Source organism: Fusarium odoratissimum, assembly GCF_000260195.1.
Source record: "Fusarium odoratissimum NRRL 54006 unplaced genomic scaffold supercont1.14, whole genome shotgun sequence".
NCBI classification, from domain to species: domain Eukaryota; kingdom Fungi; phylum Ascomycota; class Sordariomycetes; order Hypocreales; family Nectriaceae; genus Fusarium; species Fusarium odoratissimum.
In genome coordinates, this window is record NW_022158700.1 from 1 (window position 1) to 14,195 (window position 14,195).

A 14,195-nucleotide genomic window follows, 5' to 3' on the forward strand; every position below is an offset into this window, starting at 1 on the left:
CCCATGCGCCCCATCGCCGCTCCAATGTGCATGGGGTGGCGTAGTATTTTATAGCCTCCATCCAGCATCAGATACGGGATCTATATTTGACAAGCGGTGGACGAAAGGCCCGGATAAGGCAAGTGATATATGATCGGTTTGCTACAAGAGTTGCATCTGGAGATGTAACATGGATCTATTTGTTTCAGATTCCGCTGCAAGGTTGAATTCTTCAGCTCTCCATGCCATGGCACAGCTCAACTCACCGTTTATCTACGGTGGATGAACTATTCCAACAAAGGAAGAGCTCGTTTGGTTTGGATGCCACAACTGCGTTTTAGCGCCAGGGGTAAATTTCCGAACTACTATTACTTTTCATAGCATCTTGATTGGACATCTCCTTTTTACTGCGTCTTGTTAGTTTGGGTGACGAGTTTGTTAGTAGTGGTGAGTGAAGCCTGAATTTTGTGAAGCGTAATTGTTTAATGATAGTATTGTTTAGATTCAGAATAACCTTTGTCTTACTATTAATTAATAGAGTAAATAGTCTTGTCAATTAAGCATAATAAAATATAAGCCATGTGCTGTTGAGTCATGTGATGGTGGCTGACCTAACAATTTCAAGACAGTTCATCGTCCTCCCACATCAACAAGTCAACTTTCAATCACCCATATTGCTTTTCAATCAATCGAGGCTCGCTACCACTTTCTCGAATATTTCGAAACTGCCAAGAGATAGAGAAGTTCTCCCGTTCGGTCCAGGCAGATTCTCGGCTGATCGCGCCGCTTCATCGGATTTGTTCGTATCCACCTGAACAAGGATAATTTCCATCATGTTCGTTCGATCCACCGCAATTCGAGACTTGGCGCCAGGCGCTTGCCTTTGCCTAGCAGGCAATACTTGTCTCGGTTAACCTTGGATGTCCAATGGGAACAATGTGATTCTCAGCTGAAAGCTTCTCCAACCTGATCTGGTGGTTGTGCTGTGCTCGCTCGGGTAACCACCAAAAGGAGGCAGAGCTTGTTTGTTTGTTGGTGATCGACATGCATGTGGATACACACAGGCGTATCATCTTACACGCAGCTGCATGTACCCCTGGAACTACTGCAAGCTACGAATCGTACATTCACGAGCCAAACGTTGGATTCAACGGTGAGAGAACAATAACTTGAGACTTTGGTGTAAAGCTCTCGCCACAATGGTCAACGTTCTCTGCATCTGACAGATGAACGTGGCATTACACTACCAAGCCCATCTGGTGACATACAATCTCAGGCTTATCCGTCCTAAACCCGCTACCAAGAGATTAGGCCCATCCGGTTTCCGATAGTCTCGCAAAAACCCAAGTGGTTCAGCCGACGTGAAACTTTAGACCGTTGTTTAATGGGACGAGGCGTCATGCATCAACGCCTCAGCGCTCTCCACGCAACCGATGATCCACATGCGACAGTGGCATCGGTACTACTGAAGCTGGAAAGATCCTTTCTCTAATTAGAAACAGAGAAAAGAAACAGGTCAGCTACTCACCGGGAAGAGATTACAACGTCGAGTGGTGTGTGAGCAATTACTACGCACTGACGGTCATATCTACAGGGGACCCCATATTGAGGAGTTCTAGACACATGCCGTCCCGTTGATGAACTGCAGGGTTTATTTAAGCGTCTTTTGTTGGGTTTGTTTCTTGATCGAGCCCTTCATAGTCACAGAGCTAGAAAGAAAGCTCTATGGAGAGACCAGGGGCCTGGAATTGTCGTGCCGAGAGTTCTCGGCGTCTGGTCAATACGACTTGATAGAGGCATTGGAGACTGCAGAGGCCTCTGGCATATATATACATGATGCTCCTCTCCTGTCTGCTGAGTTCTGTAACAGGTGAGCCACCATCACTCTACGTTCTTTTCTCCCGTCATTCTTTTCGTTATACACTCGTTCTTAATCTGCTTCTCATACACTCGCTAGAAGCACTATTCGCTCTTTTATACAAACTTGATTCACTCATTAATATTTCTCACTACTATCAAACTATCTTTCATCGCAACTATGAAGTTTACCGTCCTTATTGCAGCTGCTCTGGCTGCTGCGCCTATCCCAGAGGCTGCTGCTCACCCTGGCATGGGAGAGACCATCAAGGAGATCGAACGAATTGCTGCTCGTAGCTGGGGCAGTGGATGGGGTGGAAACAAGTGGCCAGGACAAGGCAACGGCGGCGGGTCAAGCTCGTGGCCTGGTCAGAATAATGGAGGAAGCTCTAGCTCTTGGCCTGGACAAAGCAATGGCAATGGAGATGGTTCCAGTTCTTGGCCTGGACAGACCAACAGTGGCGGTTCAAGCTCCTGGCCCGGCCAGAGCAGCGGAGGTAGTGGCAGTGGCAGTGGCAGTGGCAATGGTAACGGCAATGGCTGGTCCGGAGACAACTTTGATGCCCACTCCCTCATTGGCGACCTTGTCACCATCAGTGACAAGTCACTCACTTCAGTCGGCAGAGACATCAAGAAGATCCTTCAAGGCAACGGCAACCCCACCAGCCGCGAGCGCTATTTTGGCTGCCCTTCCATGAACTCTCAACGTTGCAAGCGTGATACCTGCTGTGTTTGGCAGTACATCTCCAACGAACTCGAGGACAAGTTCAGGGGTGAGGCAGGCCGTTGCACGCGATGGGCTCGATATGCTGTACGCATTGGCTTCCACGATGCCGGTACCTGGTCTCTCAAGACCGCTTCCCAAGGCGGTGGTGCTGATGGCTCCATCATTCTCTCCAACGAGCTCACCCGTGGCGAGAACATGGGTCTTCAGCAGATTGGCGAGTACTACCAGACCATCTACAACAAGTACCACACTCAGTATGGTTTCACCCAGGTCACCATGGCTGATCTTATCCAAATGGGCTCCAACATTGCTGCCGTTACCTGCCCTCTCGGTCCCCGTGTTCGCTCCTTCGTTGGACGCAAGGATAGCACGAAAGCCAACCTCGGCGGTCTTCTGCCTCGCGTTGACTCTGATGCTCTCACTCTGATTAACCTCTTCAAGGACAAGACAATTGGCCCCGATGACCTTGTTGCCCTTATCGGCGCGCACACAACCTCTCAGCAGCATCACACCAACATTGATCGTGACGGTGACCCTCAGGACAGCACTCCTGGTGTCTGGGATATTCTCTTCTACCAGCAAACCATTGATCAGAATGCCCCCAAGCGTGTCTACAAGTTCCCTAGTGATGTGGCTCTCGCCAACCATCCTCTCACTCAGCCTGCTTTTGAGGCCTTTGCCAGCGGCAGCACTGGTCAGGCCGCTTGGAACGTGGTAAGTTTCGCCAGCCCCAAACATATTAAGAACGCTTTACTAACCAGATCTAGGACTATGCCCGTGCCTATGTCCGTCTCAGTCTTCTAGGTGTAAACAACATCAACGACCTTACCGAGTGCACAAAGGTCCTCCCTCAACCCGTCGAGTCCTACCGCCACAAGGACAAGGGCCGATTCAACAAGTGGCTCCAGACCGATGATAACTCGTGGACCTCCAAGAGTGTCTCCAAGGATGTCGACGATGGTTACGAGATCTCTGTCCCTGAGAACAAGATTCCCTCCAGGCGTGGTCCTTGGAAGACATGGACCAGCACATTCAAGTGGTGGTAAACGTGGCTCGACAGCACATCTTCTAATAATGGCCACTCGGCGACAGTATGTTGTTACGCATAAATAGTGAGTCGAAGACTGGCGTTTTGGGTTCATGAGACAGCGCAAGGGAGACAGGACTTCATCATAGCAGCTAATGCCATTCGCGTGGCCCTTTTAATTTTTAATTCTTTGACTTCGGGCTTTCTGGCCAGCCGAGATCTTTCGCTAATAATCCCCGCGAATAATGAGACGTTTAAACCTTTGTAAGCTTGCTGATCGGGAAGATTGAGGGCATTGTCCTCACTTACCAAACAGTCCATTCACGAGTCTGTCCAAAGTAGAGAAGTCTTCCTGACTTTTGCACCAACTCTTGGTAAAAGCTGACCTTGTCAACTACTATGTTCTCCCGGTTTCGCAGATATATGGTGCCCCCAGGACCTGGAAACCATTTAGGTGAAACTCTCAAGCTGGATCGGCCCCCAACTGGCGAAAACTGTACATCTTGGATGGTGTGGACTTCCGCCGACCCGCTGGGGGATATTTCCCACCCTGTGAGATCCACCACTTTGTCTTTTGTTATGTTGCAAATGGTGAGATGACACACTGGTTCGCCGTGGGGATAAACGGCCTCGTAACTGTAATCTGGATAGAGCAGGGCGGTGATACCGACAGGTGGGTATTTGGTATCAGTGACTCTTCGGACTCTTGCACCTGTTCCTGTAACTGGATTTTCTTCGCAATATTCGGCTTGGCTGCCGAGATTTGGACGGATCGACCGACCGTCTGTATCCGTTTGAGAGCCTTGTTCATGGAAGGCGATGAATAAGGCCTCCTAGTGACCATCTGAGAATTCGAGTAGAACTCCCCCGTCTTGCCCAATAGCGTTTTTCTTTTTAAACCGCCCGACACTACCTTGATTCATGTGAATCTGGTTTATCTTTTTGAGGCCTCGACGGAATTCCCCGAATATGTAGGCCGTTACCCCCTTCTCAATCGCGTTTTCGAAGAAGGGCTCCAGATAATCGGTGATATTGTCAGGTGAACAACTTTCCTCTCCACTCGGAATATATTTGATGCATCCTCGAAGATAATCGAGCCTGGCTGGGCGGTGACCCGGTGTCACGAGCAGTGTCACGGGCGATGCCATCTCGGTCTAGCCTTGTGGAAAGTCTTGACTGATTTGACTCACAACAAGAGAGAAGCCTTGCTGAAGCCAACATACAAGCCGAACACTTTCCTAACTGAATGTGCGGTAATTGATGCAAGCGCGGTATTCTTGGGGCTGGTTGTTGTTATCGACATCGAAATCGAAATGGAGGTAGAAGTGATTTGAGAGGAGGTCGTCCTTGTTTACACTTGTGGCCTTGAGCTTGCCCTTTCAAACTCCATAATTCTTTAACGGCATTTTGACTGCTTTCTGTTGTAAGGCTGAAGATGTAAGATGTAATATGTAAGAAGAATAATGGTGTTGATGGATTGCAAGGACAAACGAAGGCCATTAAGGAAAGCCTTCGGGTGCAGATCACGCCTACCAAAAGAAGTAAAAGAAAAAGTCCGAGTACGTACCTACCTTACCTAAGGTAGGTCTGTCTTTAATAACTAATACCTCTTTCCATCAGTTTGATACCTGGGATCTCAATCAAATAGGTAGGCGCTTTCAAGTCTCCACCGATAAGATAAGTTACTCTGAGTTATCCAACCTTTGAAATATGACAATAGAAGTAAGGTAGAACGTCATTCGAGAGAGCACCCACTCTATAGGTAAGTACTAAAGGTACCTAAGGTATCCAGGCTTTAAACATGATGATCTTGAATGTCAAAGAAGTATAGCCAATTTGATAGGAAGATAACAACGCATCGTCGTTACATTATGTCTTTGATCTAGCGGTATATCATTTATCTACTCCATCTGTTTTCGACATCCATCACATGGAGAATCTTCTCAATGAGCTCACGCCCTCAGGATCCGCTGACACATAGTCATTCATGTCCAGCTCTGGACCGTCTGCCTCTCCGTCCTTCTCGCCCCTGACAAGTATCGCGATACTTGTCCCTTCACGTGTCCGACAAACACCACTTCCCACGGCAGCCTGAATCGCTCGAATCGCGTACGAATGAACCGTCAACGATATAAAGTCGTCGTCTTTCGTCGTCTCATTGAATATATCCTCCAAAGCCCTCTGTTTCCTTACAATATGCTCCTCATCAGTCTCTGGCTCAACTCTGTTGGTAAACTGGTCCTCCTCCTCAAACCCATCTTCGATCTTATAGCTGGGGTAGTTTTCGGCTATCCATGTGCGATCCCTCCTGTAGTCGCAGGTGTGGCGAGTGATGCGCTCTCTGAGGAGTTCTTTGACGATAGGTTGCTGAGGCGGTGATTGTGAGGTCATGAGTGGTGAGAAGACGATGTCAGTTGTCTGAAGACATCTCGCTAGAGGACTTGTGTAAAAGATTCTGGGCTGTGGTGCGCCTTGCTTTTCGATGAGATCGGTCCAGAAGGAGTTGAGATCTTGAGCTTGCTTTTCACCGACTTCGGTGAGAAAGGCGTCAAACCAGGTTTCTTTACCGTCCCCATTTTGGAATGACACTCTTGTCTGCTCATGTTAGTAAATGAATTAATATTGACTGAAATGATAATACACACATTCCACGCTTCGGAGCCTACTTGGGCGTGCATCTTATTGTGTACCCCAAGGCCATGTCGTGTGAGGTACAAGACTTTGTATGAGACATTGTCGGAGCTATTCTCATTGAGCCATCTCACATATGCCGCGAGACGAGCCCAGTCCCTTTGATCTGGGGCATCTGGATCATCCGAAGGATATTTTTGATCTGGGATGAGGCCTAGGTTTGGTTGCGTCGTGACTTTTTCTCCAGGATATTCATGGGCAATGTCAGCGAGTTCAACAAAGATGCCAGGTTGGGCCTTGAAGGTCCATTTAGAGGACATGATTTGGTATGAATGTGACGTCCGATGTAAGGGGGCCCGCTAAATTGATGTACGCGAGTTATAGTAGTTGCATGTATTGATTGAGTTGGGCTAAGCTTGAAGGTGGTCGGTTTGGTTTGGTTTAGGCATGAGGTCGCATGCTAGCGAGCGCAAATGCACCCAGATAATAAAGTTTGGTCAGGCGATGACGTAGTTGGCATAGAAATGGGGCATCAAAATCAACATCACCAAAAATATCCAACGTCAAATCCACTCTTCTCATGATGGAAAAAATTGAAACAAATTATTATGGAGTATCTATGATATAACCGTCTCTATTCGTTTCCTATTGTTTCGCAACAAGTATCGAGACTGTGGTTGCACTCAGCCCTGATAGTGGATCTGTTTGCATAACGCATTCTCGTGACGTCGAGATAATGAAGAGGATATTTGCAGATTAAGATATAAGGACTGGATCGTCTCAGTATACGGTAGGCACATAACTCAAGCCTCTACAACGCTAAATCCAAACGCTCAAGCAAGCTCTACAGGCTTCTTTTTCCCACGTCCACTATCCGGAAGCTCTTGAGGGATGCTCCCTACGGCCTCACCGCCCGCTTCATGAATAGCAGGCTGTTGATGCCCAGCAGGATAGCCTCCAGCTTGTTGATATCCATACTGACCATTTGGGCTTCCATTGTAACCCGTGGACGGTGAATTTGGATCGTAGTAGTAGCCACCCTGTTGCTGTTGCTGGTTCCACCCCGGTTTATCACCTCCAGGTGCTTGTTGGTATTTTGATGAACTTGAAGCTTTGCTCTTCTTCTTTCGGCGGAGGAAGAAAAACACTGCTACGCCGATGATAGCAAGTGCTGCTACGCCTCCGACCGTTCCTCCAGCGATTGCGCCTACGGGAGTTCCTGAGCTGCCACTATCTTTGTTTGTCTCAGTAGCGGTAGATTGAGATGTCGCTGTTCCTGTCGCTTCGGCATTGACACTTCCCTCAGTTTTTGCTTCGGTCATTTGCGACAGCAGAGAGCTGTAGTCTCGCTCATTAATGGTGCCGAATTCTCGTGATGTTTGGCCCTTGTAGGTGAGCGCGGCGCTTTGAGCTGTGGAGATATCGAGGTCGTTGCACCAATAATCGAATGTGCTTCCCTCCCATGATACAGTATTACAATAAGGAGATGCTGAGTCTGTGCTATGGAATTATTAAGTATGGCCGATGATATGAGATGAGAAGGGAGTGAGTTACCATTTCAGGGTGTAGTTGTCAACCTCGCAGCCACCATCGCATTTACTCGACACAAAGTACTCCTCCGAGTTTACACATGTTGCATGATATTGACAAGATGTTTCTCCACAGCATAAAACACCGCCGTTTGTGAATGATTGGGCTGGCACGGGCGGGAAGAAGTAGCACCAATCGTTAAGTGGACACGCTCTGCTGGCTCCAAGTCGTTCTGAGATGTATCCGCAAGTATTATCTGGGGCGATTGTGATGGTGATCTCTTCGGTTGTTGTCTGACTACTAGTTACTGCTCGTCGTTCGAGTGTTCTTGTAGCTGGAGGAGCCGTAGGCCTGGGAATAAGATCGTCGAGAATGCCCATGATGATGTCGTACAGAGTATACTGAGTTTATATATTGTTTCCCAGTAAGTTGAGTTGTTTGAAGTGATGAGGAAGGACTGGGTATCTGGTAGCCTTTGTCGATCCCAATAGTAACGAGCGGTGGTTGTGAGAGGTAGGACTTGAGCGTATGTGATAATGTCAACCCCCACAGAGCAGCAGTACTCAAAAGAAAAGATCGGGGCAAAAAGAGTCAGAATCAAGAGAAAACTCCTTCAGACAACTCAGGAGTCAATAGGTATATAAAACTACAACTGCGCCTTGACACACGAAGCGATGCAACGCTCAGCCCAGCAAAACTCCACATTCAGCCCTGATTTCCACCTCAGATCCATTCAGCCAAGACCTTCGTTTAATCCTTTAAACCCAGGCAGGAACCTGTGAAATCCTCCAAATCATATCTTGATTTTTTCGGATTTTCGTGTAAACGGCCTGACTTGTCTCCATGTCGTTCAAGGGTCGGATCCCATCAAACTTACCGGTTCTGGTCTGATCCTGCGCAGGGGGAGGATCAGCCTTGTAGATTTCTGCTTGGCATATCCGCTCGTCAGTCTAATTTCTTACGGACCTGACGTGGGAGGAATATGCTAACAAAGCGGCAGGTTTCATTTGCTGGTTGGGGATTGCATTGAGCAGTTTGTAGAGTGAGAGCTTGCTTGCAAACGATGCACTGGAGAAAACCACGGTTATCCTGGATCTATCCTTTTGTACCTTGACGATGGATGCTCAAGGTTCAAGGTTGACTTGTAACAGTGAAAAGTCAATCAGGAACAAAAGACTATTTTATTAGAATTGGGCTTAGATCGGATCATAGAACATACACAGATCGGCGCCAACAATTCTAATGTCGCGTGTTGGTGGTTGGAAGCTGACTTACAACACTCGTTGACCTATGGCATATCTGAAGCGAATGACTCGTGATATGGCGCACTAATGAATCAGGATTGATCTTCTATAAGAATCTACTGATCAATGTAGTCTTCTGCATCATATGTTGTGTAGATAGCTTTCACATATACTGTTACTAGATAGACCCCAGATCAACTCCGCCTGAAGGAAAAGACACTTGGACAACGTTATTGATATACTTATTTTTAAGTTACCGTATTTATATAAAGGCCTTGTTGACCCACAGATATCCGGCCACGTCGTCATCTATAAAAGGCATGCCAGCTCTCTGAAATCATCCCCTTAAACCACGTCTCGGCATGGTCCCATTTGTGACTATTGGTGGCCAAAACATCTGACACACGGCTATGCGAGATGTGGTCCATACTCTTGGCATAGCCAGAGACTGAAGTCTATAATTCAGCTTCTGTGTCGCCGCTTCCCACTTCTTGGAGTTAGCCAAGGCCAATGGCTCCTTAGCCTCTGCGAATATTATAATACTAAGGGAGACACAGATCGGACATTCCATGTTCAAAGAAGCTAGAAAGCTGAGGTTTCATCAAGTGCACAACTCTATTTGAGATGTCTTAAGCTAGGGATAACAGAAAAACCATAACAGTTTGGTCTACAGCTGACTCTCGGTTTAGTGTTCGCAGAAATTCCACTCAAGATTCTTGAGGTCACTGTTAAGGGTATCCTGCAGATTAGTCCTTTCCGCCATGAGTTCCTCTCGGATTTTCTTAGCATCCTCCAGATCAATAGGGAAATCCAAGTTATCCACCACCATCCGTGTCAGCTCAGGGGGTAAGTTATTGAAACGATCATTCTTGAGCAAGCCCTCGGCCCACCAGTCGCGCTGCTGGGGAGGGACATTGGCAGTTGAGATAATAGGAACTTGAGGGTCGACCAAAAACAGTGCTAGGATTTTGCGGTGGCCGGGGCGAGACTTATCAGCCAGTTCAAAGGGGCTGACGTGGTGCTGATACACGTTGGGGAAGAAGAGCATTCTATCCTGGCGTGTGAGGACGCTGCCGATGTTTTGGAGTAAGTCTGCACCGGGATCAATAGCAAAGACTCGTTCGATGCTGTCGAAGTCGCCCTGCTCGTAATTCAGCTCCACAGTTTGGTCTTCTCTGTTGGCAGCTGTGCGAAAATCAAGGCGAGAATCAGTGATGTTATCGCAGTCGTAATAGTAGAGTGCAGTCGCGCATATGTGCTCATTCAACTGGCCTTCGACATGCCATGAACCACCGTCGTAAGTTGGCTTCTCGGGGGTGAGATGGATGTTGGCAAGCTTGACAATGACTTGCACACGAGATGCGTTGCCAAAAAAGCCTGAGGTCTTTACGTCGCTAGGGTTGATCTTGACCAGCTCTTCCAATTCAGTCTTAGGGTCCGGAAGTTCTGGAACATGGGTCTCCCTGAACCATTCCTCGTCGCGTTTATTGCGATCAGATTCCTCGTAATCTTCTTCGTAGTCCTCATCCTCTCTACGAGGCGCCTCATCGTCATCCAGTGGCCGATTCTGGGCTGAGCACCAGTCATCCCCGCAAATTTCTGGAGCTTTGCAATCTGGTCGAACATTTTTGGTGAAGACACGTTGGACTTCGAAATCGTCATGCCATCGATAGATGACATCCCAAGCCGGGAGAGATTTCTCGATGAATTTCTCAATAACGGGGTAGAGCTCGGCATGTTTGGCCGGGTGCACATTGTTGATGTAGCTGTCGATGCGAGGATTCACGCCAGTCAGGTCAACGTCGCAAGGGAGCCACTGGAAGCGTTTAGAAAAGGCACTGGAAGGCCACATGGTGTCATCACTGTTGTCCACAGGGACAACGACGCCTTTCCCGCAATGCGACAACGCTTCTTCGAGATCGATGCGCTTGTCGGGGAGGATGAGAGATCGCCCGTAGACAAGCGGCCACAGGGAAGGGTGGACGATGTCAAGGACCTTGCCATCACTGCCAGGATGCCAGTCCTTGCGCTCCTCGGGGACATTTTCCAAAGGGGAAACGGCAGCTACGAGAGCATCTCGGAGGTCTTTAGGGACCAAGTTGTCTGATTTAATGGCGGCAGAAGCGTAGTCCATGACAGGAATGAGGCCAGTCTTTTGGTAGATATCTGCCTTTTTGCGCAATTCCTTGATACACTATCGTGGTTTAGCGAGACATTTGTATTTGGCTGAGAGATGTCACTCACAGCATCGGCCATGGCCTGAGTGAAATCACCGTATACTCGATACTCTCCCCATGGCATCTCCATAGCCTCCTTCTTCCACTTGGCAGTAATCTCATCATCATTGACTTTGATCCACCACTCGGGCTTGTTCGTGAGGTCCTCGATGACTTTGATCATGCAGACTTCTCGAATTGTCAAAGTGCTGGCTCTCCAGTCTCCCTCTCCTTCTCCCTCCTCCATACCAAGGACAACTGGAAAATGGGCACTAGCGTAGCTGATAGGGAGGCCGAAGCCAGGAAGCTTGATTTCTTGAGGCGTTGGCATTTTTCTGCTTGTGGAGCGTGCGATGGATGTCGTTATAGTCCTGGTGAAAGACCTAAACATGGCCTTATATACACTGAGACAGATTGTTGAAGTGAGGTTGAATATTGACCCTTGCCAAGCCAATAAGGCACCAGCCTCCGCTAACCTCGTTCAGCTCAGCTTTGGCTGAATAAAGACTTCAGCTGAAAAGCTCAGGCCCACGTGGGCTCCAAAGCGATACCGAGTTCAGGTAAAGAGAAGCATTTGATTCTCGTAAACTCAAGGCAGCAACGCGATGAAGGAAGAAAGAGTGTACGCGAATGTCCACATTCTGTTACACGGGTTGGACACGAGGTCACGTTACCCGTAGACCGCCGATTGCCCTGAACAAGGCATCTTCAGGCGACAAGGTGGTCAGTTCTTAAAGCCTGAGAATTTTTGGAGCCTGAAAACATAATTATATTGGAAGCTGTTATCATTTTGATGCAAGCACGCAGTGTTGTCCGTAGTTTGCGTCGGCTCATGACCCGTAGCTCTCGTTTTCTCAAGATTGCATGTGTTCTACTCGGAAACAGACCCGACAAATCTCACACGTCAAGACAAAGACAAATAGTACCTAGTCTATGTTGTTCCAGTTGAGTAACTCTCAACAAAGAAATATGCCGTAATGCCTCATTTTGGTCACACAAAGGAAGGCTTCAGGAGAAAATTGCCTAATCTGGACATTCCACATATCCGGGAGCTTCCGTTGGAGTCCAACGATGAGCCATATTCAAGGCTCAACAGTACATATGCTCAAATATTCGATACAGACTGTAAGATAGATGATCGAAATATATCGAATACAACAGCTAAGTTTATCACAATGTATATAATCGAACGAGTTCTATCCTTTGCTCGATCATCCTTGTCTACCGAGTAAATATCTCGGGCCCACGCACGAATCACATTCACCCAACTCCACTACCGAGGCACGGGTCCTTTGAGGATTACGGAGTTTTCACCTGCGGCCTCGGTCAACACAGCGAAAAGCGCCCACTAGAGGATAAAGGTACATGGTAGATGTGCTGATTGATAAAAATTCATGTCCCCACGTCGTCCCTGAGACCGCTAATAACCTAGGTAAGGCCAGACCATACTTGGTTCTTTGTTACATACATACGTTGACCTCCATTTGCCAAGTTTTTTGTCTTCTGTTATTTTTACTACATTTTTATTCTATTTTCTTTTACTACTCTCGATGCTCACCGTGAGCTTCTCCCTCCCAAATCATCCGCCGCCATGACAGAAACAGAAATAGCTGTAGTTGAGTCCCCCGCCGAGGCCATCGTCATTCCCTCAGCGGAGCCCGTCGTCGCCGATGCACCTCCGGCCGAGCCCATCGAAAAGAGCCTCAACTCCAACTCCAACTCCAACATCAACACCACAAGCAACAATAAAAACAAAAATGTCGCACAAAACTCTAGTCCTCTCGCGCGACTCCTCAAGTCGCCGTCTGCCATAGATGACTTCGTCGAACATCTCAACCGCGTCATTCAGACGCGAAGAGGCACAGATACTGTCCTCCTCTTCACAACTTATGCCGCTCGCTTGATCGGTGCTATTCTCAACATTCTGGGTCGCACTACGCTTCGTCACTCCGCTCGCAAGGTCGTCGAGATGGCTTTCAAGCTCCCGCCCTCGACCTCCGTCGTCCTTTCTACCGCGACTGCGCCGCCTCTTGCGACTCTAGCCCTCAATCTGTCCAAGTACATCCAGGGCTTCACCAACATGTTGGGTGAGTGGCGCACTATGAACCGTATGTGGGGTATAATCGGCACATATCTAGAGGCCAAGGATCTGATCCTTCGTCTACGTGGTCAAAAACTCGACGCGAATGGCGAAAAGGTGCCTGCTCCCAACCGAGTCAATACTGCTTTCATGACTGTGCAGATCATTTGCAACTTGGTCTACAACGTCGGCGAAGGCGCTTGCTGGCTGACCTGTAAGGGCGCTACCAACCTTTCGCCAAAGACCAGCGCCAAGCTAGGTATCATGGCTGCTCGCTCATGGTGCGCGTGGGTCGCCCTCGAGCTCGTCCGTTTGCTGGTTGAACGTGCGCGCCGAACAACAAACGGCGATGTCGCCGCTGAAGAGGAGTGGAAGAACAACTGGAAGGCCGAGGTTCTTGGTACACTTCCATGGATGCCTCTGTCGGCTCACTGGAGCACCGAAGAAGGGCTTATGCCAGAGCTTATGGTCGCGGCTATTGCTACATGGCCCGCTACCAACATGATGAAGAGTGTGTGGCGCCAGACAGCTTAGAGGGATATGAGACTCAGGGCTGCTGGCGAGTTGCCATGGAGCTGCCCAACATTTAAATTGCTTCTGTACTACTGGATATACAGGGATTTACTTGTTAGTACCACGAGCCTCGAGGTGCATGCATTGCAGAGTTCACATCTAGAAACACGGCATTGATTCATACCACCCCTCCATCAAGGCATGGGGCACAGGGACTTTCGAAGTGGCAAGAATATAATATTTTAATAATATTATAACTAGTAGTCCCCCTGGCTACTACTTATTAAACTAAAGAGGTTGTATATATATTATAAAATAAAATTAAGATTTATAGTATATTTTAAAAGTTTTAATTTCACATTTTATATCTTATATTTTTCTTTTAAAAGAA

The 14,195-nt window shown here is 48.0% G+C and overlaps 6 protein-coding genes across 6 annotated transcripts; 2 read left to right on the plus strand and 4 right to left on the minus strand.

The window, feature by feature from the left end:
* Positions 1–626: 626 nt before the first annotated feature.
* Positions 627–3,943, plus strand: FOIG_08821 (uncharacterized protein). Its single transcript, XM_031208885.1, has 2 exons — positions 627–3,277; positions 3,331–3,943. The coding sequence occupies exons 1-2, from the start codon at positions 2,018–2,020 to the stop codon at positions 3,607–3,609; spliced, it is 1,539 nt and encodes a 512-aa protein (XP_031060922.1). The 5' UTR covers positions 627–2,017; the 3' UTR covers positions 3,610–3,943.
* Positions 3,944–4,134: 191 nt separating this feature from the next.
* Positions 4,135–4,738, minus strand: FOIG_08822 (uncharacterized protein; the record flags this gene model as incomplete). Its single annotated transcript, XM_031208886.1, has 1 exon — positions 4,135–4,738. The coding sequence occupies one exon, from the start codon at positions 4,736–4,738 to the stop codon at positions 4,424–4,426; it is 315 nt and encodes a 104-aa protein (XP_031060923.1). The 3' UTR covers positions 4,135–4,423.
* A 663-nt stretch (positions 4,739–5,401) lies between these two features.
* On the minus strand, positions 5,402–6,667 carry FOIG_08823 (uncharacterized protein). Its single transcript, XM_031208887.1, has 2 exons — positions 6,236–6,667; positions 5,402–6,185 (listed from the first exon to the last, which is right to left on the minus strand). The coding sequence occupies exons 1-2, from the start codon at positions 6,539–6,541 to the stop codon at positions 5,517–5,519; spliced, it is 975 nt and encodes a 324-aa protein (XP_031060924.1). The 5' UTR covers positions 6,542–6,667; the 3' UTR covers positions 5,402–5,516.
* Positions 6,668–7,054: 387 nt separating this feature from the next.
* Positions 7,055–8,131, minus strand: FOIG_08824 (uncharacterized protein; the record flags this gene model as incomplete). Its single annotated transcript, XM_031208888.1, has 2 exons — positions 7,055–7,721; positions 7,776–8,131. The coding sequence occupies 2 exons, from the start codon at positions 8,129–8,131 to the stop codon at positions 7,055–7,057; spliced, it is 1,023 nt and encodes a 340-aa protein (XP_031060925.1).
* Positions 8,132–9,477: 1,346 nt separating this feature from the next.
* Positions 9,478–11,817, minus strand: FOIG_08825 (uncharacterized protein). The gene is made up of 2 exons (XM_031208889.1): positions 11,240–11,817; positions 9,478–11,189 (listed from the first exon to the last, which is right to left on the minus strand). The coding sequence occupies exons 1-2, from the start codon at positions 11,600–11,602 to the stop codon at positions 9,681–9,683; spliced, it is 1,872 nt and encodes a 623-aa protein (XP_031060926.1). The 5' UTR covers positions 11,603–11,817; the 3' UTR covers positions 9,478–9,680.
* A 735-nt stretch (positions 11,818–12,552) lies between these two features.
* On the plus strand, positions 12,553–14,159 carry FOIG_08826 (uncharacterized protein). Its single transcript, XM_031208890.1, has one exon. The coding sequence runs from the start codon at positions 12,803–12,805 to the stop codon at positions 13,823–13,825; it is 1,023 nt and encodes a 340-aa protein (XP_031060927.1). The 5' UTR covers positions 12,553–12,802; the 3' UTR covers positions 13,826–14,159.
* The last annotated feature ends 36 nt before the right edge of the window (positions 14,160–14,195 follow it).